This window comes from Mytilus trossulus, chromosome 9 (assembly GCF_036588685.1).
Source record: "Mytilus trossulus isolate FHL-02 chromosome 9, PNRI_Mtr1.1.1.hap1, whole genome shotgun sequence".
NCBI classification, from domain to species: domain Eukaryota; kingdom Metazoa; phylum Mollusca; class Bivalvia; order Mytilida; family Mytilidae; genus Mytilus; species Mytilus trossulus.
Genome location: NC_086381.1, coordinates 4,976,555 through 5,004,546, shown reverse-complemented (window position 1 = coordinate 5,004,546; position 27,992 = coordinate 4,976,555). Strand labels below are relative to the sequence as shown.

Sequence of the window (27,992 nt, the reverse complement as noted above, 5' to 3'; positions counted from 1 at the left end):
TCATGTCCGGGCAATGAAAACCGACTAAACTGAATGGGTTTTTTCGTTGTTAAATGCCATACTAATGCCTTTGATTTTTTACATCTAATTCATTTGAAGTTTATGAATTCTTATGTCTCATTGTCAATCATACCAGATCGCCTATTGTCAAATAAGTTGGGGTCTTTTTAGTTGAATTGTTTAATATTGTTTAGAATCAATATTCAGTTTGTTGTAACTTTAGTCAAACATCATAATAGATTTTTCATCAATTAACTTGATTCTTTATTGATTTTTTTTATTATTGATATTTGCATGTACGTCATATGTTAAATTTGAATTAAACCATTTATAATCCAACTTCTACAGTGCAACAAACAATATTTCTCCAGTTGCGTTGTACTTTTCAATATTCCTGATTACAATTCCAGTCATTACCTCTTTAGCCATCATGAATAGGAATATTACCTTTTCCATTTTCGTTCATTATTTTCCTAATAATTATAATTTCATGGTCATAAGAAACATGTTGAAATATATATCACAGTAATTATCAATAAAACATAGAGTCATACAAAAATTGTATCTTTTAAAACAGCTATTTGGTAGTTCCCCCTTTCATATACGATGGCGAAATCACGGAAATATTGATCAAAATGTTCACAGTAACATATATAGTGTCAGCTGTATTATTCAAACTGTTTTTAATTTTAATTTTGTGTCGATAATTGATAAAACCAGATAATGTTCAAAGCATGCCATTGTGATATGTGTGGCATGTTGTGTGACAGCATTTATGTGTTTACATAAATTATCATTGAGGTCATAACTATAAAATCTCTGTTTACAAAACTGAGATTTTTTTTACATGTTACGAGTGTTCTACCTCAGGAATAGATGACCTTAGCTGTATTTGGCAAAACATTTTGGAATTTTTGGTCCTCTATACTATTTAACCTCCTACTTTATTTGGCAATTTTAACCTTTTTGATGCGAGCGTAACTGATGAGTCTTAAGTTGCCGAAACTCGCGTCTGGCACAAATACACAATTTCAATCCTGGTTTCTATGATGAGTTGTTCTACTTATAAGTTTAGATTTCCCTCTTGTATCTTTCGCCTATCTTTTTAAAGGATTGTTACAGTATTTGTCGTTGTAAATAAATCTTGCAACCTACCTTTTATGATAAGAAATTTCATCTTTGTACTTTTAGTCCTGTTTTATTATTAAAAATGAATTTGAAAAATAAAATATCGATTATATCACCATTATGATTTTTTAATGTTGTCTCTCCAATTAATAGAGTACAATTGCCCAATCATATTACAATATTTACCAGAATCAATCTCATTTTGAAATTTCAGACTGCTTGTTCCTCCTCTATAAAATTAAATATAAAAGAAAGCATCTGCTTATTTAAAAAAAAAATATTACTCGTCACAAATAAGGCGAACTATTAAGAATTATAAAAACAAAATTGAGGAACACAACACATACCCTGTAAAAATAATTAGTCATTAGGCAAACAATTAGCATTTACATACTATTCATAAACATACGAAAGCCAAAAAAATCTTTAAAGTCAATCTGTTAATTTTTTTTTTTTAAATAACCGTCCTAGAAATGTCCGTATATAGTTTTCAACTCACTCATGCAAAGGAGACCCTGGATAGATTTTTTTTTTAGGTACTTGTTTGTCATATAGCCTGTTCGATTTTTTCAATTCTTATATATCCTTGGTTTTATAATTTCAAATATTGAGCTTTGAGTGTTCTTTATGAAGTAAAATTCAGAAAAGGTTTCGAACGCAAGAAATCTATCATGTATTGTTTTCATTGAAAACAGCACTTGTTGAGCAATCCCCAACGGTGTTTTCAGCTCAAATATCAGTACATTTGTAATGATGAGATTCATAAAATAAACTTTTGAAATTATACGTATTTGATTTTTGAAATATTATAAAGAAAGTATGGTTTTAATTCCCTGAGACATAGTTGACCTTACATGCCTTTTTTCTTTTTTTTACGTGCAAGTTCTTCATATAATCTTCAATTGTTGTCTTTCTCATACATTCTTGGCTTTCATATATTCGGCTTTGGGCTTTTTACATATTCTTGGTGAAAATGAATACATAAAAGTGTTTTGGACGAATGAAATATATAAAATGTTGTTTTCATGGTTTATTTTTGAATACAATAAACTGGACTATTTTGATTCAGATATGCCGGCATCACATCATTCAATATATTTTTTTTAAGATCTAAACAAGATATCATACCTAATGAGCTGCAATTTACGCTATTGTTATAATCTCGACACTATTTAAATGTATGAGAACTTCCGAATGCCAAATCTATTATTGTTATAATTACAACAAAACCTAGCTCGATATTTTTAATAAAAAAAATGCTTTCACCTAAAGTTTGCAATCAAGTTGAAGTTTTTTTTACAGAACATCCTCATCACCAATCATATGTGTATGTGTTACAACTGATTAGCAACATGTCTTTGCTCTGTGCATCTTAGGCCGTGTTCACATTGACCTAAACTCGGTGTTGTGTTTGTGTAACTCACACATAAACTAAACATAACTACGTTTTCATTGATAAAACTCAATGTTTACATGTAGTGTAAATCACGTTTTGTCTACATGCAGTCGATAGTCGATGTAGGCCATGTGTAGGTTATGTGTACACAAAACTAGGCATTCAGAACTTTAATTTTCCCATGTATATTTAAAAAAGAAGCGATTTTTATATAAAATTGATACTTATAACACTTATTAATAAAGTTCTTTGCAGAAATATTTGTCTAAATTTGATATATTTATTTGTTTAAAAACACTTTACGTAGCCTTATTAACCCCTTATCAAGACAGACAGGACTCATCCATCAGTATTGCCGAACACATATTTCATTACAAAAGGTCTTCCTGAATCGACTGGACGTACACACTGACAGAAATATTTGCCACTGGTCTTTACTCAAACAACGATTCACTCATAAATGCATTACTGGAAAAGGGTGAGGCTAATTGTTTGTTTGTGCAGTATCTCAAGTCCGTTAAAATACAGTTAGAAATAAAAACATAACCCCTCCTTTTGCTAAATACTCCTTGAAGAAAAAATACCATTTGAAACAAACAGAAAAGATAGAAATGTAGTGATTCTGAACATTGCAATTACATTTCTTCGTCTGGTCTGTAAGCAAGCTGATGCAGCCTACGTTTTTAATGCGCAATCAAGACATCTTTAAACTACAGCGAATCATCCAAAATGACTTTCGTAAAGGAGGAACCACTTTATTTTAAAAAAAAGGGGAGGGGTTCTGAGTCAGAATTTCTTTTCTCGCGCGGAAGTTTATACTTGTTTATTTTTTCTATGGTACCAATTCAATATTTGACACTTTAATGTATGGGCAAACTTTGGATTCAGAATATTTGTTCATTCTAATCATCTGTATAACCCGATTTTTTTAAAATCAAATTGTGGTAAAATCACCCCCCTTTTTTAAAGTCAAATGGTCATTCCCTATTTAAACTGCTAGAAAAGTTGTTCGAAAATTGGAATTCTGTTCTACGTAATGAACATTTAAATGACATATAGTTTACAAGTGTGAACAAAACTTATGTACAGGTAGCTAAACAATGTGTATAGATGTGAACAAATTTAATGTGAAACTGGTGTACGTTACATTAAACCAAATGTAAACATGTTTACTTTACACAGCGTTTGGTGTGAACACGGCCTTATATTTACTATTCAACTTGATACAACGATTATTACCAAAATTAGATTGTATACGTCATATCTTAAAAAACTAATTAATCATTTTAAAAACCTATAATACACTTGATAATTTCAACTGACTTTTTCTCAGCAGTAACAGACCATCTGGTTCATCGTTTTGCGTTAATATATTGTAGTGATGAAGTTTCGTACACAATTTACAAACTTCGTTTTGCTGTACTTACATAAATATGTTCCAACAAGTAATTAGGCAGAACAACTGAAATCGACACATCATCAATTTTACGATCACCATATGATATTAAACCTTATCTGTTACAGTCTATTCCAAATTCAGACATTCTGACTCAGGATGGATTTCAATGTCGAGTAATTAAATATAGGAAGATGTGGTGTGAGTGCCAATGAGACAACTCTTCATCCAAATAACAATTTATAAAATTAAACCATTATAGGGTAAAGTACTTGTCAACTGTAGACGCATATATTGCGTCATCCCACGCGTCGCTTCTTTATGAGTTCATATTATTCCCTTGGTTTTTGTTTGTAACCTTTATTTGTACCTTTTCAATAAATTTTCGTGATGTTGACATTGATAAACTACTCTTTTATACATTTGTACATTTTTTTTAATTGTAGTTTAAATTCCTAGAAATACAGTCAATAGTGCATTGAAGTAACTTACCATTAGGTCTAATACTTTGCAGCAATGTTTCATGACGTCCTTCGCCTATTGAATCTTAATAAAGATACAACAACATGAAATCAGTTGAATATTCACAGAACTGAAAACTTAAATATTTAAATTAAGAACAAACTATCAAGCCAACTGCTCCTTCAAAAACTTGTTAAATTCAAGAAAATCAAAGAAACCCGATCATTTAATTTCCCATTTAGATATAAACTTTTCTCAATTGATTCCATTAGTTTTTTCTCCAAAACTACAAATCAATGAAACAACAAATGTGGCGTCCTCTGTCTCACTTTCAGAGGTAAACCTCGAACTTTACATAACCGTCCTTTCAATTCCAGCATCTATGACAAGCGAGAAAATTTCTAATTTTCCCAATTTTAGCAGCAAAATATCAACTTAACCTGCGTGAAATATATTTGCCAACTCATTCGGTAAATAAGAGCTGATAGCTGCTACTCAGACTTTATAAAACGCCACCACAGTCTGATCAGCCAAGTTGTTGCCAAAAAACGTCATTGTGATAAATATTCCGTATGTACTCACAAATATAACATGCTGGTCTTGGAGTATATATTCTAGGTACCGACGTTTCAATTACATGTTAAAGTTCCCTTGTTTGTTCTGGATTCTTTTTGTCAGTCGCATTGAATTCTATAATATGAACAGTTTGTTCTTGTTTTTTGTAACCTTAACCTCAGTCCGTTTTTAATTAAAAGCGTATGATATGGCTCTGTACTTATATATCCCGCCATTATCTTATTGTGCTATTGTCAATTTTGACCTCTTGCCTTTCATTTCTGCTTATGATTGATAGATATATATTTTATTTTAAAGTTCAACTAGGTACATATACATGAACTACAATATATTACAAGTTTAAACGTATGCAGTCAATTAAAATGTATACTTTTACCAACCAGCCTTTCGATGATTATGATGCAATGTCATTTATGTACATGCGGAATAACCAAATGTTTACAACATGCCAATAATTATCAAAGGAACGAGGCTCATTATTTAATATCCAACTGTGAATATGACAGTAGTCAACGAGATCAAATGTTTGGATTATGAACTATATGGCTAAAACACATTTTTCTATATGTTATTTATGACAAAGCTCCCTCAAGCAATACAATTCATATCAATGTTTACCACAATCTTGAAGGGAGTAAAATTGAACAGCACAACGCAAATAAAAACTTAAATAATGAAAATTCAATCTAACTACTTTTAAGAGATTTAACCTATTTTTGTTTTCGGCGCATCCTTAAATGCTGATATTACAATAGGAAGCGTGCATACGTACTTACCATTATTTTGCAAGAACAATAAAGTGTTTATTAGTCCAAAGACTATCCCAAGACCAATAACTACCCATTGAGCTGAAATATAATATTTTTGTTTTACAACATAGATTGTTGGTCATTATCAGCACTACATGCATAAGTATTTATTTCAATCTCATAGTAAGCTTAAACAAAAATGAAGTTGAATGAAGAAGTCAATATTCAAAACATTTAAAGGTTCATATGCAAGTTTTGCAATATCTACATATCATCTTTCCAGTTAATTGATTAATGGCTTTTTTTTTTTATCTTTTTTGCCCGTGGTTTCAATTAGTTCTTACTTTAGCACATGTAAATTCAAACATATGATATAAACTAAAAATAACTTCGACATATGCTACAAGTGCATGATGGTTTATAGAAAATAAAGAATATTATATAACCTACATGTACAGCTTTTGTCATCCAACCAACCTAGCAGTACAGTAAACGCCAAAAATACTGTCGTTAGAATGCCAAAGAAAATCCTTTTCCAAGCTGAAATAAAATATTAAACTAGAATTTTCTTCACTCAAAAACATTTATTTAAAATTAGTTTTGGCATTAGAAATCATGGTATCACAGCTGCAGCTTACAATGAGTATTACATGTCGTTTTAAAATTAATTCGTGTATCATTTTAAAATCAATACATTTCGTCTTATGTATATGTCCAAGACCGTATGAGTATTTGGACCGTACGCGTACATTTTCAAAATACGCATACGATCGGACCGTACGCGTACGGTCTGACTTATATTAAGAAGTTGATCACGTTTATCAGATACAAATGTATGAAACAGATCAACATAACTTATATCTCAAATTAATATAAAAAGTTCAATAGTAATTGAAATAATATTAAAACTATTTAAAAAAATCACGTTTATTTAAATCTGTTAATCTCCCGTATTTAGCATGTCAGTAATTCATAAATTGAAGCCAAGTATGCTAATTGAAATTGAAGTTATCGGAAGTAAACTTAGAGTGGGAGGACAATCATTTCAGAACATTTAGGAACTTTACAACAAAAAATGCAAAGGAACGTGCATGAACAAATTATGTAACTGTAAAACAATATGACGTTCTTTATGGAAGTCAGTGTCACCTTGAGTACCAAAATAGGATTCACGAATATACAAATGAACACATATTTAAATTCAATTGTTCGCTTAATCATTTTATCTATATACATGTAATAATAGCAATTTGTATAACTAAAAATAATGATTTTGATAAATATTTGTTTAAATTTAACCCATATGATCCCAAAACATCAGCTGGACCGTACGCGTATACTCATAGTTCGCAAAGTACTTTCCATTTAAAATCATTTGAATATTTAAAAATGTACAATTTGAATATTTAAAAATGTAAAATTAAGTTCATGTACTTTACCTAAAATCATCTTTGATTGTTTTATAAAGTATGAACATTTGCAAATTCTAATGAAACAAACTGAAATAGAAAAAAGTATCAGTTATATAGAAAGCTTGTATTTAAGTCTCGTAAACTCTTTTCAATGTACAAACTAAAGTAAGAATGTGAACAAAATTCATGAACTCGAAATGAAACAAGTCCGGGTGTCATGTGAATCAGGACTCAAATCAACGGTCATTCAACGTTTAATACCGACAAGCCCGCAAGTTTAAACAATTTACGACTATTCTGGTATCTAAGTATTAAAGACTACAAACACACGTGTCTTATCGCTGCTGGATCAGTGTTTACAATAATCTTTTGCATATCAGAGTTAAATAATTCCCTATTACCTAACAGTTTCTTAGATGAATTTGGCTATCAATTTTAGGTATTTGTCATATAGCTCTTCAACGGTTTCGGTACTTATGCATCTTTGGATTTCAAATGTTTGGCTTCGAGCGTTCCCAATGAAGATAAACCAATAAAGTGCTTCGGACGCATTAAAATTATTAAACGTGTTGTTTTCATTTTTTTACTCGCGTATCGTCACATGAGATATAAAATGTAAATAATTAAAATTCGGTAGTCTCTTTTACATCCTCTTCACAGGGATATATGAGATGTAAGCTGGTATTCACACAAATAGACGCTAAGGACAGTCATTAAAATTAATATTAAATCCTTTACATTTCTAAAAATATGATAGGTAAAAATCAACCGCGAAGAGACCGTGTAAATTCCATATGAGGTTAGTAGGCGGGGTTTATTTTAAAACACGGTAATGGTGTTACATCCCTTTATAGAAACATAACGGTAATGAGGAAAATTGTTGACGATTTCACCAGAAAAAGAAATTGATAATGAAAGGTTGTGATTTATAAAAAATATTTAAACCTAACAAGTTATTTTTGTTGGCATTTGTTTGTATGACCATAGAGTAGTTTCTTAATGATACTGTATTTAAGATTTGCTCTCACCCCATATATACCGTATTACGACTCTAGCACACTATGTAAAGAATTTATCTTACCGACTATCTTAGTATGTGGTATTTAGATAAGTGATTTATCAAAGTAAGCAAGTCTTTAATACTGTCAATTCAAAAAATATTGCGATAGTTTTATGATTGCAACAAATGCGACAGGGTTATAATCGCAATAATTAAAACTCGCATTTTGATGGGTCTTTTTTATATTAATTAAACACGATGTTCTCAATATTGCAAACATTAAAATCGTACTTTTAAGTCTAAAATGACGAAATTGCAATAACAAATGCACGAAATAATTGATGATTTTACAGAATATAGTATCGTCACTTACACACTATGTAACTAAAAATATGTATGATTTTTTTTAAGTATCATTCAAATATGTAAATTAATGAGAATCAGTTTCGTTCTTGGTTTTTCTATTTAAATATTTGTTCGTAAGGTAGTAAAAAATACGGCATTTTTCTTCCTTCTCATAACATTTTATTGAAGAATATTTTATGATTTGTTTTATTTTAATCATAATAAACTGCTTACCGTCTACTGTTTTAAAACGAATCATAACAAACGGTAATATGCAAAGACTGAAAATTAACGACGCTAGTACACTTATTGTTCCAGTTAACAGCGCTTTATGTATGCAATTCTCACCTAAAATGAAAACAACAAATGGCCACGTGATAAATGTATGCGAGATTACATCCAACATATAATGCTGAAAATAAGATATCTGATGTTTTGACATTAACGGTATCGATTTTTTTTTTGTGCCATATGCGCACTCCGACATTAAATGTATCTTCGGTGATGCTCGAGTCCACATTATTGGAAAATTCAAAGAGTATTAAACAATAATTAAGAGCTTAAAAACCAAGTTATTCATATTTTTATATTGCATTGGTATTTTTTATAATCTTTTGTGTCTAATCTTCAATACTGAAATAACGAGGTCCAATTAGTTGGCATTATTTAGCAATATACATGTCTCAACTTCGTAACTATACAAGAATTGACAGTTTCTTATAATATAAATACTTATTGACAAAAAATGTCTTCTAGACGTTTCAGGCTCGACGATACCGAGTGTGTATTAATAAAAAAAGAATATACCTATAAAAAATTCTGATGTGTCAGCTATGACTTTAAACATGAATATTTACCCAAGTGGTTATTTTAAATACTTTTTCAACTTTACACTATTTTCATTTCTTATACATCATTGGCTTTGAAATTTTCGAGTTTGAATGTTCCTAGAAAAGATGTTCTCAAAAATCGCTTGAGGTGTGAAATTTTAAAAGTATTGTTTTCTATTTTTCAGTAAAATCATTTGTAAAAAAAATTTGGCTTTTCTTCAAATCCATCTATAACTTTCCCTATAACATGTCATTTGATTATAGTGTTGGATTAAATTACTTTTTTGAATAACTACTCAAGATACATATTATGTTCATATAATGTTTTACCTGGTGGATATGTTTTATTCCTATAGTTTTGGCTAACGCAATGTGAACAGTCAATGCTTTTGTTTATGTCTGAAATATGAAGGGGAACATTTAAAAATATTTGTGAATTAATCATTTCATCTAGCATTTGCAGCAATGAAAGACATCATATACTGAATAAATGTTATCTAACATGTTAACATGTCATATGGGCGCATATTCATAAAAACTTGTGATATACATTTAGCCGTTAACTGCAGTCGATACAGGACACTAAATGCTGATTATAATATACCTGGATGTTTTTATTTTTGCATTATTGGCAATCTATCATTCGTATTTTCCTACCAGAATTTATATTGTGAAATCCCGTGTCATTTTAATACATGTTACTAAAAGACAATGAAGTGTGTATAGAACATTTAAGTATTGTTTCAAACCCTATATTTGCATCAAATAACTTAAATAACGACTGTAAAGTAGCTGAATTTTGTAGCATTAGTTAAGCCTGAAATTGAATTAATAAAAACATTTTGTGCAATTTGGTTTGATTAAGCAACAGTTTCACTTTTCATACATGTATATTGATTAAATCAGAATGTGCATGCTAGTATACAGTAACTTTAATTACCATCAAACTTGGCACTGGACGAGACCATATTAAGTTTTTTGTAAAGATAAAAACAAATTGTGCTCCATGTCATTATAAAATATATAGATTGAGCAAAATTGAATTAAAACCCGATGCAGTGATGTCACATGCCAGGAAGCGAAAACAAATAAGAACACATATGTCGTCATCCATGAAACAGATATTCCCTAATGGTAAACCTACCGTCATTGCGTGAGTGAATTTTCGCAGAGATGACTTCAAATTCATCGCTAGGAACCCTTGGTTAAAAAAGCTTTTCGATATTAGATAATCAAAAGAATGGTGCATCTCTATGTTGCCGGTAATGATAAATTCCATTAAAATATTGCATGAATGAATTTGTGAACGTGCTGTTTCAAGACAATTTCACATCAGATCCTCTTACTGTCCTTAAAAAAAAGGTACAGGTAAAGGAATTTGTTGATGACCACCCATGGCTAGACCAATATGTTGTGACTGACAAATTCTCGCCCTAAATCTTCCCCAAATACTGATTGCCAAAGAATGGACTGCAGAAAAACTTTTAAAGCCCTTTATTTAAAACCGCTAAATTGCCAAAAATACACTGTAAGGTATGGGACAGAGACAATCAGAAGATACAAAACTTTTAATATGCCCAGCAGAATTGGTTGTCATTTCGGATAATTATTTTTACGTTGGATACAGGCAGTCACATCCATGCATCAGTGCGTTATTTTGAACATTTAAAATGACATCATTCAAATTTGAACTGCAGCTATGTTAGACAATAAAAATAAAATGAATAAAATATATGATTTTACAACAATTGATATTTGAAAATGGGAGTGAAAAACATAATCTAATGTTGCGTGATTCCGTTAGTATATATATATTTGTACATTCTAAATAAGTGACAACCATACATATATGCATATATATATGCTCACTGGATCTCAGAGTGATAGATATACATGGTTATTACAAATATTTATAAAAGTCTGAAAATTACACCCAACAGTGTTAGAATTATAAAAAAAAAAAAAACAGAAACAAATGTTGTCCGTACCTCAGCGGGATTCGAACTTACACCTACATTACAGCACCAATTGTTTGCCTCGTGTCAAGCGCTCTAGACAGCTCGACCACATCCGTTATATAAAAATTTAACTTCAATAGTCGTAGTTTTACCTTGTCACGGAAGGCGAATCTAGAGATAAACATAGGACATGTGTTTTTAGCATGTAAAGATGTTATATATGTATTTGTTTACATATATATAGTTCACTGGCAATCAGGTCACCTCTCTTTATCTTATACTTAAACTGTCACTATGAATTGATCAAGTAATCATACATGTGTTAGTGTATAATGATACATACCATGTATTCTTAAAACTGTAACTTCAACATAAGCCACATCTTTTCGTGTACCGTGACGACATGTCCAGTTTCCATTAATATAGTTATCAATTTTACCTTTGACTATATAGATAGTTTCGTTTGTTTTTGGATTCTGTGTTATACTCCCGTTTTTATAATATGGATCACATTTACTAAATGGTCTAGGTGGTAAACAATCTGCCTGCATATTTCCGTATTGGTCTCCGATGATAACTTTTAGATGCAGGTTATCAACTTTACATGTCAGTATGAGTTCACTGGAAGATATTTTCCAGTTGAAGCAAACATGAGTTCTGCATGAATAAGTTCCTAAAATGCACAAAAATAAATTCTATTGGGGAAAACAATGTATACCAAGCTTATATTGTTTTATGTTTCGTTCTTAGGGAATACAATGAACTTTTCAAATAAGACTAAATTTGTTATGATTGGTTTAATTTGATGTGATACTTATCAGTCTTCTGGTCATTATTTTAAAATATTTTTCAACAAAATTCCAAAGGAGATCAATATATATACATGTATATTGCATTATTGTTAAAAAACCACATTGTATATATATCATGCGTCCAAAGCATTATTTCTAGTTTTACCTTCATCGGGAAGTTTGAAAGCCAAATATGAAAGCCAAGGTGGCAGGTTGATCAACGCTTTAAGGAATTATGTGATTAAAAATTACCTTAGTAATACACAAATCCATGATAAATCAACTTTGCCTGAGGGAATAAAACCCTCGTTTTTTGATAATTACTTAGTAATGTACAGTTGTAGAAAGAACGGTTTTATCAGAATTAACAAACAGGTCGTCTCATATGAGTAAAAAAGTATAAACGTAAGATGTGCATTGGTTTATATTTAAACAAATTGCATTGAGCAATAGAAGTGTACTGCGATAGCAGATATTTTAATCAACAAACAGCGTTCAATTTGACCTCATGTATTAATCCATCGGAGTCTCCTCTCATCGCTGCCCAAAATAGTTAAATATTTTTTTTATCATTTTTGACTATTTTTTTATATCATCTGTAACGGATTTTTTTGTTGATGTGTAATGAAGCTTAAGGCATTTACCTGTATATCTCTCAATTAAAATAAAAATAAAAACATCATAAAGTGAACATAAAACAACAACTGACATCATCTTACATGTACATGCATAATAGAATATGCATATTGTGTCTTTCTACGTTGTGAAGTTACACTATTGTTCAAGATAAGGTTGAAGGTTTGATACTATTAAACCGTTTAATCCCGCTGCAATTGTTTGCATATGTCCTAATTATATATAGGTCAGTAATTGTCGTGTGTTGATGTGGTCCTTAAGCGGTTTATATATATATCTAGATTAGACCGTTGATTTTCCTGTTTGAATTGTTTTACACTAGTCATTCTTTGAGTCCTGTTAAAGCTTGCTGGTCGGTGTTAGCTACGGCACCCTGTTGAAGGCCGTACCTTCACCTACAATGGTTTACTTTTATAAAGTATGACTTGGATGGAGATTTGTCAATTTGGCACTCATAGCACATGTTGAACAAGATCTAAATACCCCTCGTGTGCACCTTAGATCAACCTCAGGTGTTGTTTGGGTTTGTTTTCTCAGTCATCTATGTTGTGTTTTGTGGTTGGTCTATTGTTTTTTTTTCTTTTTTAACCATGGCGTTGTCATGTTATATGCGACTGATGAGTTTGAATGGGTGTTTGTTATCTTTCGCCTCTCTTTTTATATTTTGGTAAAAGAAGTTCATCCTCTTGATATGATATGTTGATATACAACATTTAGACAATGAAACAACAACAAAACAAAACAAATAACCGAAAGACAATCTAAAGGTCAATATACAGTCAAGTATTGATAGCATTTATAGTTGGACTCAAAAAAGATTTAAAATATTATATTCTTCAACAATTTTTTTAGTTGTTTAATTACAATGTCAGATTTTGGTCGACAATTTGAGGAACGGACCTCGAATTAATAAACTGATGTCGATTTGAGTCTTATATATATAGAAACATAAACACAATTCAATGAATTTGAACCACTTGAGTACTTTTTAAGTTCGTGGATTCAAATTGCATAAAAAATATTCATTTGTCTTAACGACAATTATTTTGTTTTATACATAAATACTGGTGGCTTCATATAATTACATACACAACAAATCACAACCCAGTTGGTTTAAATGTGATCTTCTCAATTGACTTGACTTGCCAGTCTCTCTGCTAAAGATCTGGGAATTTCTTCAAATATCATTGATTCCTCCGCATAAAAAGACAGACCACAATGATATAGCTGATAAAAGTGAGAATGAAAATGAAAAATGGGTCAAAGAGAGCGCAAAATACAGCGAGAAAATCCTGAATCCGAAGGCGTGCTTCTGCTGGCCCCGAAACAAAAATATGCGCTTGTTTAGAGATAATTTGCGTCATACTACGAAATTTATAAAAGAAACTAAAATAAAAAGCATACAAGACTAACAACGATCAAATGCTTCTGATATAGGACATCGGTGATGTTTAACATAATTTTTTATATATATGAACCCTCCCCTTATACCTTTAGCGAATGAAGAACATACAAACACACAACAATACGCTAAGTAAAAAAAGTATAATGAATAAAGAAAGGCAAGAGTAGTATACCACTGTTCGAAAGTCGTAAATCGATAAACGAAACTTTATCTTGATTACAAACTAAAACTAAGGTCAACACATCAACTATAAGAGGAAAAAATGAAATAACAGAATCACTGAAGAGCAACAAAAAACAGAAAAACGACAATTCTAGGCACACAGAAACGAACTATAAAATAACAACCTCCATATTCCTGACTTGCCATAGGACATTTCTAGAACAAATGCTGGATTGAATCTAGTTTTGAGCCTAGCCAAACCTCGCGCGTTAATGGCAGTGATACATATAACACTAAAATAACAACATTACATGACAGGACTACAGTACAAATAAATGCAAGAACATTCAGGTCATGGAAATACACATTTCAGTATGACCTTTCGACATGTCTTTAAACACAATCATTCAATCTACCTTGGTGTTAATTGTCTCATTTCCGTTTACTATTGATAAATATCTTCTTCAAAAAGCAAGTTGTCAACAAAAGTCCACAAAGGATCCCATGAATGAATATTGACTTCTTTATTTATTTTGTTGATGTGTTACCAATTCAATAACTTGACAGCCTTTTTCTTTGTAAATGTTCTTTTGATAATTCATAAACTCACCATTACATCTCATGTGTTATCTTCCAAAACATGGTAGATATATCTTAGTGAATCGTGACATTGAATATTGCAATTATCATAATAATATTGTATAACAACGTTCACCAAACAACGCAACTTCACCTCCGCATCAACATGTAGATCTAAAGATGATAAAAATGAACAAAAAATATCAATATGTATTTAGTTTGATGCCCCGATGCGCTTTCCTGACACATTGTGTGACAAGCCTCAACCAATGTTTACTGATAATAATGGAACAAATTTCTTTGACGAATCAACAAAAATGGTAGTGCACACTTCGAAGAATTTTAAGTTCTCAAATTTGAAAAAAGACAACTAATTATTTGTATGGTAAGCTTTTGAATTATTTAAAGCATACTTACCACAGGGGCAAAATATATTAAAAAGAAATAGCAGTCTAATAACAATGTCCATTGCTTATTTTTGAAGATTCGTTACCTAAAACATACAAAAATCATAAAACCAACTGCTTTTGTGCCATCAATTACACTTCAAATACAAAGATTTTTTATATATTTCTCCCCTTTTCATATTAAATATAACATTATGAACATTCCACTGTCAGGTTAAGTTTCGTATTCATTGGTGTCAGTAACCTCAAAAACGACTTTCGCAACTTTTACAGTGAATATTGTTGATACGATAATGTTTTGGTTCATTCACAATTATTCGAACTTAATTATTAAAAGATTTTCTTTCTCAAAACATGAATTGAGTTTAAGATAAAAAAAAATTGGTTTAAACAACAGATATACTCCCTACCCATAAACAGTTCAAACCGTGTTTGTTTCTATGTTTGACCTGGAACAAAAGTTTCGCAGTCAGATCTCCAGTGACCAGAAATGTTGCCTAATTTGTTATTTTACCAATTTTGATAATAGTTATCGATACCTATATTAGGCATTGCATTAAGGCATGTTTTCCTCAGAATAATGCAGAAGAGTTTACGTATATTTTCAACTGAATTTTCTCTGTAAAGATCTTATTAGTCCAGTCTATTCCAACTTATTTGTGTAGTTTGTTCTTATGTTTCTGTTCAACCACTGTGCCATATTATGGGGAGGACTGAATGCTTGTATTTATTTAAACAATATCACATTTAGAGAAAGGGTTATGCTTACACTCAAGAAGAAACTTACCATGTCAAAAGACCAGGTCTTGCTCCTTTTTTTAAGCAATTTTCTCTCTTCATATTTGTGTCTTATATTTTTCTTTTAAATCGATTTAGGAGATTCAAAAATTAAAAACTACTGTTGCTTACGATTAAGCAATATTTTTATCTTCAATGTCTCAGAGCAATAATTGTTACCTACAAATTACCAAAGAAAATTCAAAACGGACAGTCCTTTATCAAATTTCAAAATCAAAGGCTGAAACAAGAAAAACAACTGTCACTTTATGACTTGGTACATGCATTTCCCTATGTAGAAAATGGTAGATTAAAACTAAATTAAACAATATATAAATATTTTTAATTTAGTCACATAAATTACAAATAGTTCTATGAAGATGATTGCAATGTTTTGTGTTCAGAGCCTTCGTTTTGATACCTAACTAGAATGTATGTAGCACGGCACAATCTGATTAACTGCATGACTAATTCAACAAAGGTCATATTTATTTATAGATACTATTTGTCGGATAATTAATAGGTATTTAAATTAGAAAAAAAAAACTGCAACGAAGCAGTCAATAGTAGAGGCGAAATATATGGAATTATCGACGAAAAAGGCTTTATACTATTCTTTATAACATGTATTGCATTCAACAGAGTAATTTCTATCAACATATGTAATGAAAAATCAAACTTACAATTCACTAGATCCTTGAAACTCATCAAGTGGAAACAGATTCATTATCTTGTGTCCAGTTGTAGTTTTCCCTATTGCACGCTGATGTATGTTGCTTTTCATTTATTTTTTTCTGAAGTTTCTTGCCAGATCAGTATGCATAGCAGGTGGTCTTCAGGAAGCTCATATAAAAAACCAAAATACTGGTCGACTTGTAGACCATATATTACACAGGTAAAGTCTATAATGATATCAACTATGTGTATTTTACAAGGAATTTTAAATTTAATCGCAGGTAGATCAAGCAAGTATATGCATGTATCAAGATAAAATATCACTTCCTTGTCTGTATTTTGTGTCGACATGCGCAATTCATCAAAAGTTGCAAAAAATGGACGGTAAGAATGTTTTTTATATTACTCTAAGGCTAAATGATAATTATTTCTTTTTTGTAATTTATCCTTTCTTTTTTGTAGATTGTTTTGTGATTATCAATTCAAATGATATACACTTTCTTAGAATATCATTTCAAAAAGGATAAAATGTTACTTTTCTAGACGTGTGTTTCATCCACAAAAGACATTACTAAAACTAAAAAAACTCTTAAAAAATGGAACACTGACCAATAACATATAAAGGAAAATTACAAAATAAACTTCAAACTTTAACATATAATGGTTTAATTTTTAAATTGTTATTTGGATGGAGAGTTGTCTCATTGGCACTCACACCACATCTTCCTATATCTATTCAAAGTTCAATTCCAAACCGAAAGTCCCCTGTCAAATGGCAAAATCGAAAACTCAACTCACAACGAACAGCGATATACTGCTATTGCCTTAATTTGTATCAGTAAACTGGTTTTTTTTTATTTTGTAACAAATGTTCCATTATAGGTAAGTTAACTGACTGCAAGTTTAATAAAGTAAATAATACCAAGTCTTGAATATATAAAGGTATTAATAAGGAATAGAAGGACTCGATTTCTTTTTTTATATACATCATTTATGTACATAACAAAGAACATTAAACAAATATGAAAAGAAAAAACAAACAATAACTACAGTCTCCTTACTTGGGGCCGTCATATACAAACTGTGGTGGAGTTCAACATGTTATCGAGCTGTGACTGCCAATGAGACAAAATAACAATAATTGTAAGGTTCAAGTGAAAAAGATGAACGCAATTATTAGATTATGGCGACCGTACGGACTTCACAATTGAACAGATAAAAAACATATCGTGTATTCTGTTATAAATGCCCTGAAATGAAAATATAAAACAATTCATATGACAAAACTCACTCTTTATGACGTCTTTTCACTGATCTATTTGATGTTGGATGTATACTGATTGACAATTTAGTCTTAAATGCATGATTTCTTTATTAGTTGTAAGTGGCTTTGAACTAGCATTCATTAACTGAGAGTACTTTCTGCTCTGGCTTAGTGTTGTTTTTTGTTTGTTTGGATATACAAGTACCCGGTCACGTCCACTCTGTGCTGTGTAGTATTTTATATTTATATCCATATAATAAGTTTAGCCTTTTTTAACTGGTTTTTATAGTTCATTCTTATGTTGTAGTATTACACAACTGTCCCATGTTATGGGAGGGTTGGAATACCATTAACATGTTTAACCCAGCCAAATTCTGTACGTATGTGTCTGTCCCAAGTCAGGAGCCTGTAATTCAGTGGTTGTCATTTGTTGATGTGTTACAAATTTGTTTTTCGTTCATTTCGGGACATAAATTAGGACGTTAGTTTTCCCGTTTGAATTGTTTTACATTTGTCATTTCGGGGCTTTTTATAGCTGACTACATCTTCTTTTTTTATATATATTAACGGCATAATTAAAAGCAAAACAATTTACCAGAAATAATATTGTTAATCTACTGGTAAGAAAGTATTGAATAATTTAATTCACCTTAAATGTCCTACATTCGTGTAAAGACTCCCATTCATAATTTGCAGATTTAAATGCTATTTAACTTCTTTTTTGAGTTTGCTTTCTTACTGTTTTGAGCGCCACAGATGAGTCTTCTGAAGACAAAACGCGTGTCTTTCTTATCAAATATTAAGCTTGGTATCTTAAATTTGTTTTTATTTTCGTAAAACTCATCCTTATATGTACACTTTCAATCTTCTATTTCTTATTAAAACGTTCATGATCTCCATAAAAGCATACCACATGTAATAGTGTAAAATGAACACCCTGTGACGCAAATCGGTTCGGTATGTCTATATAAATACTTTATAATAATTTAACAGACTTTTAAAACGTTACAATGATAATTATATAATTGTTATTTAAAAGGACTCAAGTGCATGTCTTTGTTAGTCATACAAAGAAGTGTTTACTTTTGTTACGATATGTCTGTTTACGTTTGAGTGGTATTATTGAAATTATAGAGATACGCATATATATCATAAACAATAAATGATTCACTTAAAATTTAGTTACAATTAACTTGTTTTTATCTATCTTTATTTTTATCGGTTGACATGGAGGATTGTTAAATAAAACAAAAGTAATGATGTTTCAGATTTCATTTCGTAATTGCAATATCCTAGCAGTTTTCTTAAAAGGCATTTAAAATATCTCCCATTTGAAACGATGTTCGTGACTTCCATAATAGAATGTTGCTGCTGACATAGAAGCAATGGAATCAAACGTTTCAAGAAGTCAAGTTGCAAAAATTGTTTTAAGGTGGTATGGGAGTCTAAAATAAAAATGATAGAAATTGTTCATACTTTGCCAAAACGTAGTATCTATTGATTTATGTTGAAAAATATAATCAAAATGATAGGTCACCGTGCATTTTCTCAATCTACAGTATGTGACAAATGACACATTTTGTATGGATTATACAGGAAAAAACACCATTTTGTAATTAAATACTAAACAAAATGATAGAATTGTTAAAAACTTCAGGAAAAGATAGCTTTCAGACAATGCTTTGAGAATATCAAAAGAAAAGATAGGACCACCGTGAGTTTTTTCCGGCTAAAATACAAAATAGGAAAATTCCATGTAGAATCCTTCAGAAAATGCACTGTTTTAGAGTGACCTCCCCTTAAAATGCAAATTTGATTTTTTTTTTAAACAACCAAAAATAATCAACATTTGCAAAAATATTTATATGTATACGTTATATTCTTATAAATTGGTTCATTTAAATAAAAAATCACATTAAATATCTGCATACCTGCATCAAATGTTGCTAACTTGATAGAAAATCTGGACCTTTGGTTCTCTTTTTTTTACAATCCAAGATGGAGGAAGACACCAATACCACCTTAAGCATTTAACAGACGTCCTCACGAGTTAACTTGCAATTATTGAATATCTATTTGATTCGTGTTGTTTATTCTTTAATTTTCTATGTTGTGTCATGTGTACTATTATTTGTTTGTTTGTCTTTTTTCATTTTTAGCCATGGCGTTGTCGGTTTAATTTGGATTTATGAGTTTGACTGTCTCTTTTTTATCTTTCGTCGATCCCTCTTTTATAGTCCCCGAGGGTATCATCAGCTTAGTAGTCAGTATTTCGGTACTGACATGATTTAACAAACTGGATTTGGCTATTTATTTTAGGACTTATTGACATATAGCTCTTCAACGGTTTCGGTACTTATACATCTTCGAATTTCATATGTTTGGTTTTGAGAGTTCCTGATGAAGTTAACTCCAGAAAAGCGCTTCGGACGCAAGAAATTATTTAACGTGTTGTTTTTTCAATATTTACCAGTCTATGGAAGAAGCGTATCGATAAAAACTTTTCTTATATCAATGAGCGCTATTTTCTTATATCAAACTGTAAATATGCAGATATTCCTTGCGGAAAATGTTGTTTTCGGCAACGAAAAATTAAGAAAATACTAACTTTATAACTTATTGTTCAAATATAAACAACAATTAAGTCTAAATATACATTCAGAAGTTAGTTAGAAGCTTACGTTTATGTCCATGTAAAATTTGAAGTGCTGTGTTTTTCTTATATACATAAATAAACAATGCGATGCTTTTAAAATATCAATGCGATACTTTTAAAATATCATAGCGGTGTTTTTGTTATATCAATATTAGTACCAATTAGTATAAATATTAGACCGTTGTACCCATATTTTGACAATTTTACCTATTATGCCTGTTTTGTTCACGCATAGTTGTAAATATGATAGAATTTGATGGGACTGTCATACACATGAGAGGTTAAGCGCTATAAAACCAGGTTCAATCCACCATTTTCAAAACTTGAAAATGCCAGTACTGAGTCAGAAATATGACAGTTGTTATCTATTCGTTTGATGTGTTTTATCATTTGATTTTACCATTTAAAAAGGGACTTTCTGTTTTGAATTTTCTTCGGATTGGTGTTCAGTATTTTTGTGATTTTACTTCTTAGTTGTATTGTATGTAAATTAGCAGGTTTAAGAGCATTGCTTAAATTCAAATTGTTTTTGGTAACGTCTTACAAATTTCTCAATAAGTTTTGGAAGTAAAACTAATCAAATTAAAAACCAATTCTTCAGAGAATAATTGAAGGTCTTTCCACCTCGATAATTAGAATGAAATTTAGAAAAAAAAGTTAGAAAGGGCACTCATTGTTGATGTAATTTGGTACCTCAACTGATATAGAAAAATAAGATTAATAGTTATATACAGAAGATTTAATTGTTTTATAATGAACAAAAACAAATTTAACGCAAAGGTCAAAATCTAGAACGTCAAGTTGACCTTTGACCTTGACCTCAATTTCAAGGTCATAGGTCAGTGATCTCAAATCAAAAGACCCCAGGTCAATCACATGTATGCCCCTTGTTGTAAACAGTAATTAGGCAATCACATCCTATCATTAACTGTTACAGTTTCTTTTGAATAACGATAACAAGCAAAATTCAAAATTTATAACATGACCTTGACCTTTGACCTTGACCTCAATTTTAAGGTCATGGGTCATTGAACTCAAATAAGAAGGTCCGATGTCAATCACTTGTATGGTTGTGGAGAAATAACGATTTCAAATACATAAAGGGGAGAAAACTCATATAAGGGTTAACCAAAACACTTCGACTGAATAAGTTGAAGTTACGCCTTATTGTAAACAGTGATTTTAGAAACTTATCATATCATCAACTGTTACAGTTTCTTTTGAATAACGATAACAAGCAAAATTCAAAATTTATAACGTGACTTTGACCTTTGACCTTGACCTCAATTTCCTTAATATGGACCAAGGACTTTATATCAAAAGACTGTAGGCCTCTACAACTTATACTGTATGAATTAACCCAAAATATCGTTTATTTTAAATTTTCAAAGGGAAATAACTCCCATAAGATGTCTTCTGATCACACCAGTCAAGTTAAACGAGTAGACGAACAATTTGGTGAAAACAGTTTGTAAAAATCTTATACGGTTTTTGAGATATAGCGATAACAAGAAAAAGGGGACGCGGGGAGAAAACTCCTATAAGAATAAGTGTTCGGTCACACAGGGTGAGTTTTGAAACCTCCATTGCTGAACAACATCATTGGCCAAACATCCATTCGATATGTTGTAAAACAAAAAAGCATCTCGGACGGCAGAAGAAAAAAAAATAATCAGAAGAAAAACAAAAGGTCTTTCCACGAAAAGTGGAAAGACCTAATAAGGGTTTAATAAACAATGCCGTAATCAAATAGCTAAGTATCAAAATGATTGTTCACATAGATAACATTTAGCAAATTTCATAATGAACGCACCGAAATAATATATATCCGATATACTCGCAACGCACGTATGGAAGACTTTCATTGGAACACAATGAAACTAACTTGTGACAAAGATGAATCATACTGTCCTCGTTCAGATTGATTCGACAAAATCTGACCTGTACTTTTGAATCTCCTTTTTTTTACAAATTAGACCGTTGGTTTTCCTGTTTGAATGGTTTAGCACTAGCAATGTTCTTGTTCCTATATAGCGTGCTTTTCGCTGTATGCCAAGGCTCCGTGTTTAAGGACCTACTTTGATCTATAATAGTTTACTCTAAACTAATAATAACTTTGATAAAAAGTTGTCTCACTCGAACTCATTCACCATCCTCTTATATCTATAAATCTTTACAAATAACTGCTTTCAAATCCTCCAACTGAACGATCTAAATGTATGAATATAGAAAAGACATATACACATTTCTAACGTCAAAAGACATTAACATCTTATTTATTTGTGCTCTAAACATTTGTTTTAGTACTCACTGAAGAAATGAATTTATAACAAGCGATACGGATTGTTATTTTGCACTTAGAAAAGTACACGTATTTATACGATCGGTTACTAGACAAAAACGAAAGTCAAATCTCTGTGGCAACAATACATCGGAATACCCTCACAGTCATCGCGATGTAAAAGAGCGTCCACGCGGCGAGCTGATTATGTTCATAGAGATACCGATTTACCATCGGGAAAAGTCTTTGATATCCAAAAAAGAACTGTTTTCCTTTTCAATATCTTTTTCTATGTTAATAACAAATACATTTTCTGTCTGACAAGATTTTAAATTTTCGTTGTATCTGAAGTTGTCCAATTTATATTCTGAGGCTACTCACTTGGTATCTTAAAAGTTCGGGACATCAGCATTTGTACATTTTAATTTGTTTGGATTATTGATTTTACCATTTGACTATTTATTGTAATTTAGAGCTGTATTCGATTGGATTGTTTGAATGAATGTTTCTTTAAGTAATGATATGTTTTGTCTATTTCGATATTACCAAGGTGGATAGGCTATAGCAGTATGACCAGTATATTATAATCTAATAGGTCGGTAGACGTATTTGCAACCGCATTTAAATTCCGCCATTACATCATAACTTCAAATAGAATTATAAAAATTAAGATGTGGTATGATTGCCAATGAGATAACTGTCCACAAGTGACCAAAATATCACAGACATTAACAACTATAGGTCACCGTACGGCCTTCGAAAATTTAACAACGAGCAAAGCCCATACCGCATAGTCAGCTATATAAGGCCCGATAAGACAATGTAAAACAATTCAAACTAACTAACGGCCTTAATAAATTAAAACAAAAATTTGAACGAAAAACAAATATGTAACACATAAACAAACGACAACAACTGAATTACAGGCTCCTGACTTCGGACAGGCACATACATAAATAATGTTGCGGGGTTAAACATGTTAGTTAGTCGGTTAAACAATGTGATTGAACACAATAGACTGAACAGATTATTAACACTTTCAACTATCAATAGCGTCAAGAAACATTTTTGAAATGATAAGTTCATGTAAGCGTTAATTGTGTTACAGTTACGACATTTTAGTGATATTGGTCCTAAAACATTAAACCGGTCATGATCAAAGTTTGTGACTTATGTTTGCAGTTTTCTTGACATGCATTGTGACGTGTCATCGTATTCAATTTATATTAGAAAACTATAGCAGTTATTTTAGAAAAGTATCGCATTCATAAATTTTTGATATTAAAAAATCATCGCTATGATATAAGACAAATATCGCATTGATATTTTAAAATATAGCAGTATCGTTGACTTATAGGTGATTTTGGCGTAGCAAACAATTGAATTCATCTCAATTGCATTCTTCTGAATTGGCTACATGATATTTATTGAATGTGTACATTTACAAATGATAAATCGTGCATTTATGTTTCATTTATTTAATAATTCATTTTTTTCGTTTAAATACACCTTGCTTGTTATTACATAAAATAACTCATGAAAATTATACACCAGACGTATGTCGTGTTAAATGTTACCCTGTTTTAAGAAAATAATCATTAGTTTACAACGAGAAATCTGCCTTTCTTCGTACAAATGCTAAAATTCGTCTGAAATTTCCCACAATGCAACTCGTTGATATAAGACAATATCGCTCATTGATATAAGAAAAGTTTTTATCTTATCGCACCTTCCATAGACTGTTTACAGGTGATCTAGAATATTCATTTTTATCATATCGTATAAAAAATCTCTTTCTCTTTTTGTTGATTGTTACATAACTAAATCAGACTGGTTCCATAATGTATACCAACTAACAGTAACAAATCTGGTCAACAAGAGAAGCAAAATTTTCTTACCTCTCCCGACCCCGTCTTGTTCATTCGGGGTGTTTTTTTAAGAAATTGGATTACTTATTGTTTAGTTTTCAATTGAAAGTTTTATGGACATGTTTGTCCGTTAATCGTCTTTAATTTGTTTTGCAAAATTTATAGTCTAACTTCGTTAAAAAAATTTAACATATCATCTATTAAAACTGTCGTTACTTCTTACCACATCCAGCAACCTTTGACAAACATTTATATAAAATAAGTGGTTATCTCTATTTCTTTTCTGAAATCCTCTAACAACATGAACAAATGCATTTCCTTTGTCATTCCTAGGAAAAATCAGATTCAAATTTCAGATTTAAATTTGACATTTTACATTCACATAAGCCTTAATGATTTCTTCAACAAAACAAAATGTCAAATTTTACCATAATTTTGAACACCAATGACTGCTGTACCCATATTTTGATTTTTTTAAATTTTAATGGCTGTTTAGTTCATTGTAAATATAACGATATTTGATAGACCGTCAACAAAGTGAGAGGTTTAGCTAGTTATAAAATCATGTTTAATCAACCATTTTCTACATTTGAAAATGCCAGGACCAAGTCAGGAATATGACAGTTCTTGTCCATTCCTTTTTTAAGTGTTGTGTCATTGATTTTGCCATGTGATTAGGGACTTTACGATTTGATTTTCCTCTGAGTTCAGTATTTTTGTGATTTAACATTTCCTGTAAATTAGGATTTCAGTAACAAAACAAGGAACTATGCTATATTTGAAAGAAGACAAAAACTATATAACATCATGACATCAAGAAAGGGCAAACAAACAGTTTTACAAATAAAGGGCTGCGCTTTAGCGCATGATACGCCCGTTGCTCTTTAAACTCGTCTTTTAATGAATTTATATGATCAACTGGAAATAGTGTGAGCCCTGTCAAATACCCCCCCCCCCCCCCCAATAATTAATAAAAATGCACAAACAAATTGGCACTATTAAGGCTAACTCAAATTTAACTAAGTTTGTTGTCTACAAGAAATTTAATGTTTTAAATTGAACTAAAGAATTTACAAATTTTATGTTTTCCTCAGATTTTATTAAATATTATTTGTTACATGAATAGATATAAACAATTCACCAAAGTTTCATAGACATTAGTGAAAGCCTTTTTGAGTTATTGTCCGAAGTGTTAAAAATCCCCCTTTTTTATGAATAAAGCCCCATAAATCCAAAACTTAAAATCTGAAATTTATAAAAATTGAAAGGGAGCTTACATTAATAGATATAAACAATTCACCAAAGTTTCATGGACATTGGTGAAAGCCTTTTTGAGTTTTTGTCCGAAGTGTTAAAAATCCCCCTTTTTTTATGAATAAAGCCCCATAAATCCAAAACTTAAAATCTGAAATAAAAATAAAACGAAAGGGAGCTTACGTCAATAGATATACACAATTCACCAAAGTTTCATGGACATGGGTGAAAGCCTTTTTGAGTTATTGTTCGAAGTGTTGAAAATCCCCCCTTTTTTATGAATAAAGCCCAATAAATCAACTTAAAATCTGAAATTTAAAAAAAAAAAAAAGGGAGCTTACGTCAATAGATATAAACAATTCACCAAGGTTTCATGGACATTGGTGAAAGCCTTTTTGAGTTATTGTCCGAAGTGTTGAAAATCCCCCCTTTTCTTATGAATAAAGCCCCATAAATCCAAAACCTAAAATCTGAAATTAAAAAAAAACAAAAGGGAGCTTACGTCAATAGATATAAACAATTCACTTAAGTTTCATGGAAATTGGTGAAAGTGTTTTTGAGTTATTGTCCGAAGTGTGGACGACAGACGGACGAACGGACAACGGTATACCATAATACGTCCCGTCCCGGGCGTATAAAAACAACACCGAAAAAAAAATCACAGCTCATTTAAAATTCATGTGGTCTGTTGCTGAGAAATTTGTCTCATCGCCACTGGCAATCACACCATACCTTTTTTTGTATGCACTGGTGAACCTTTTATTACTATATTGAAATATTTTAGTTTTAGTCATAGCACATTTATATATTGTATCTTTGTTTTCTAGGTATGTTATGGTACATATTACATTCACTGTTCATATTGATAACCTGCTCAGGTATGTACTTTAAACAAAATAATCTAAATAATTGTATTGATAACATTGTATTACAGTTTATATTGCAACTAGTTTATTTCCTAAATAGAGTAACATAGCCATATATTGTATAATGTCAATTTCATCATGAAACACTTTCTCCACAATCAGGAGTTCATTTAGGGATGAAAATAAAATTGACAATTGTGTTTTGATTTAATAACCTATCAATATAAAAACAATCTTAGGTTAATGTCATACAAAAACCTTTTTTTGTGCGCAAAAATGTGGAAGGGACCGGTAGAACCTTGCCCTTCCCCAGTTTCTCAGCCTCATACAAAACAGTTTATATTTTTCTTTCATTGTCCTAATATTGTATATGTATCCCTTCCATACCAGCGTACTGTATAATCTTTACCTGAACACAGACATCAATTCAGCATTCATTTTAAAATAGTAATGATCTTAAATCAATACATTGTTGCGATGTCATTCTATTGTAATAACCATTCTTTCTTTCAGTGATTGGACTATCAGTTACTTGTATGAAACCCTTATGTAACCTGAAATTGTCCAATATCTTTTTAAGAATAATACTTCTCTTTCTTGAAAAATTTAGGAAGCTAAAGGTAGCATAATTGATTCTTACAGGTAAATAATAGTTCAAGAACTTAAATTAATTTCCAGTGTTTAATCTTTATGTGAAAAAAATACAACGGAATGACAAATGACAATTAAATGAAAACATTTTATTTTAGTCACCGTCCCATACAGCAATTTCGTCACTCAAAAAGATTCATCTAAAATTGATTTTCAGCTTGCCAAAACTAATTTCACGCCCTTTTTCTTCATGTTTAGTCTTCACATACAGCACTATATCGGTTCATAATGTTCATTGTAAGTTTTGTGTTTGTTACTTTACTGTACATGATGTAATTTCATTTTCGAAAAAAAAATAGCCTCGTTTTTTTTACATCAAAAGCTATATTATTTTTAAACAATTCCAAAATATTACTTTTCATATCAGTACATTAAGGGATTGAACTTTTCATTTAACCATTCAGGAGCATTTGAGATCATCCCCAGTTTTGGGTGTAGTTCGTGTTGCTCAGTCTTTAGTTTTCTATA

General features: G+C 30.8%; 2 protein-coding genes across 3 annotated transcripts in view; one reads left to right on the top strand and one right to left on the bottom strand.

The window, feature by feature from the left end:
- Window positions 1-306: 306 nt before the first annotated feature.
- LOC134683519 (uncharacterized) lies at window positions 307-16,915 on the bottom strand. Of its 2 annotated transcripts, XM_063542828.1 has the most exons (12): window positions 16,693-16,915; window positions 16,020-16,189; window positions 15,243-15,318; window positions 11,596-11,925; window positions 9,625-9,693; window positions 8,699-8,812; window positions 7,147-7,206; window positions 6,158-6,247; window positions 5,735-5,806; window positions 4,413-4,466; window positions 1,315-1,358; window positions 307-473 (listed from the first exon to the last, which is right to left on the bottom strand). In XM_063542828.1, the coding sequence occupies exons 3-11, from the start codon at window positions 15,292-15,294 to the stop codon at window positions 1,339-1,341; spliced, it is 861 nt and encodes a 286-aa protein (XP_063398898.1). In that variant the 5' UTR covers window positions 15,295-15,318; window positions 16,020-16,189; window positions 16,693-16,915; the 3' UTR covers window positions 307-473; window positions 1,315-1,338. The 2 variants fall into 2 exon arrangements, with proteins under 2 accessions (XP_063398898.1, XP_063398899.1); XM_063542829.1 differs by lacking the exon at window positions 16,020-16,189.
- A 9,927-nt stretch (window positions 16,916-26,842) lies between these two features.
- LOC134683618 (uncharacterized) overlaps window positions 26,843-27,992 on the top strand; it is a 35,497-nt gene continuing 34,347 nt past the window's right edge. Inside the window, exon 1 of the mRNA XM_063542929.1 lies at window positions 26,843-26,885. The gene's annotated coding sequence lies outside the window, so the exon portion shown is untranslated. The remainder of the gene's footprint in view (window positions 26,886-27,992) is intronic.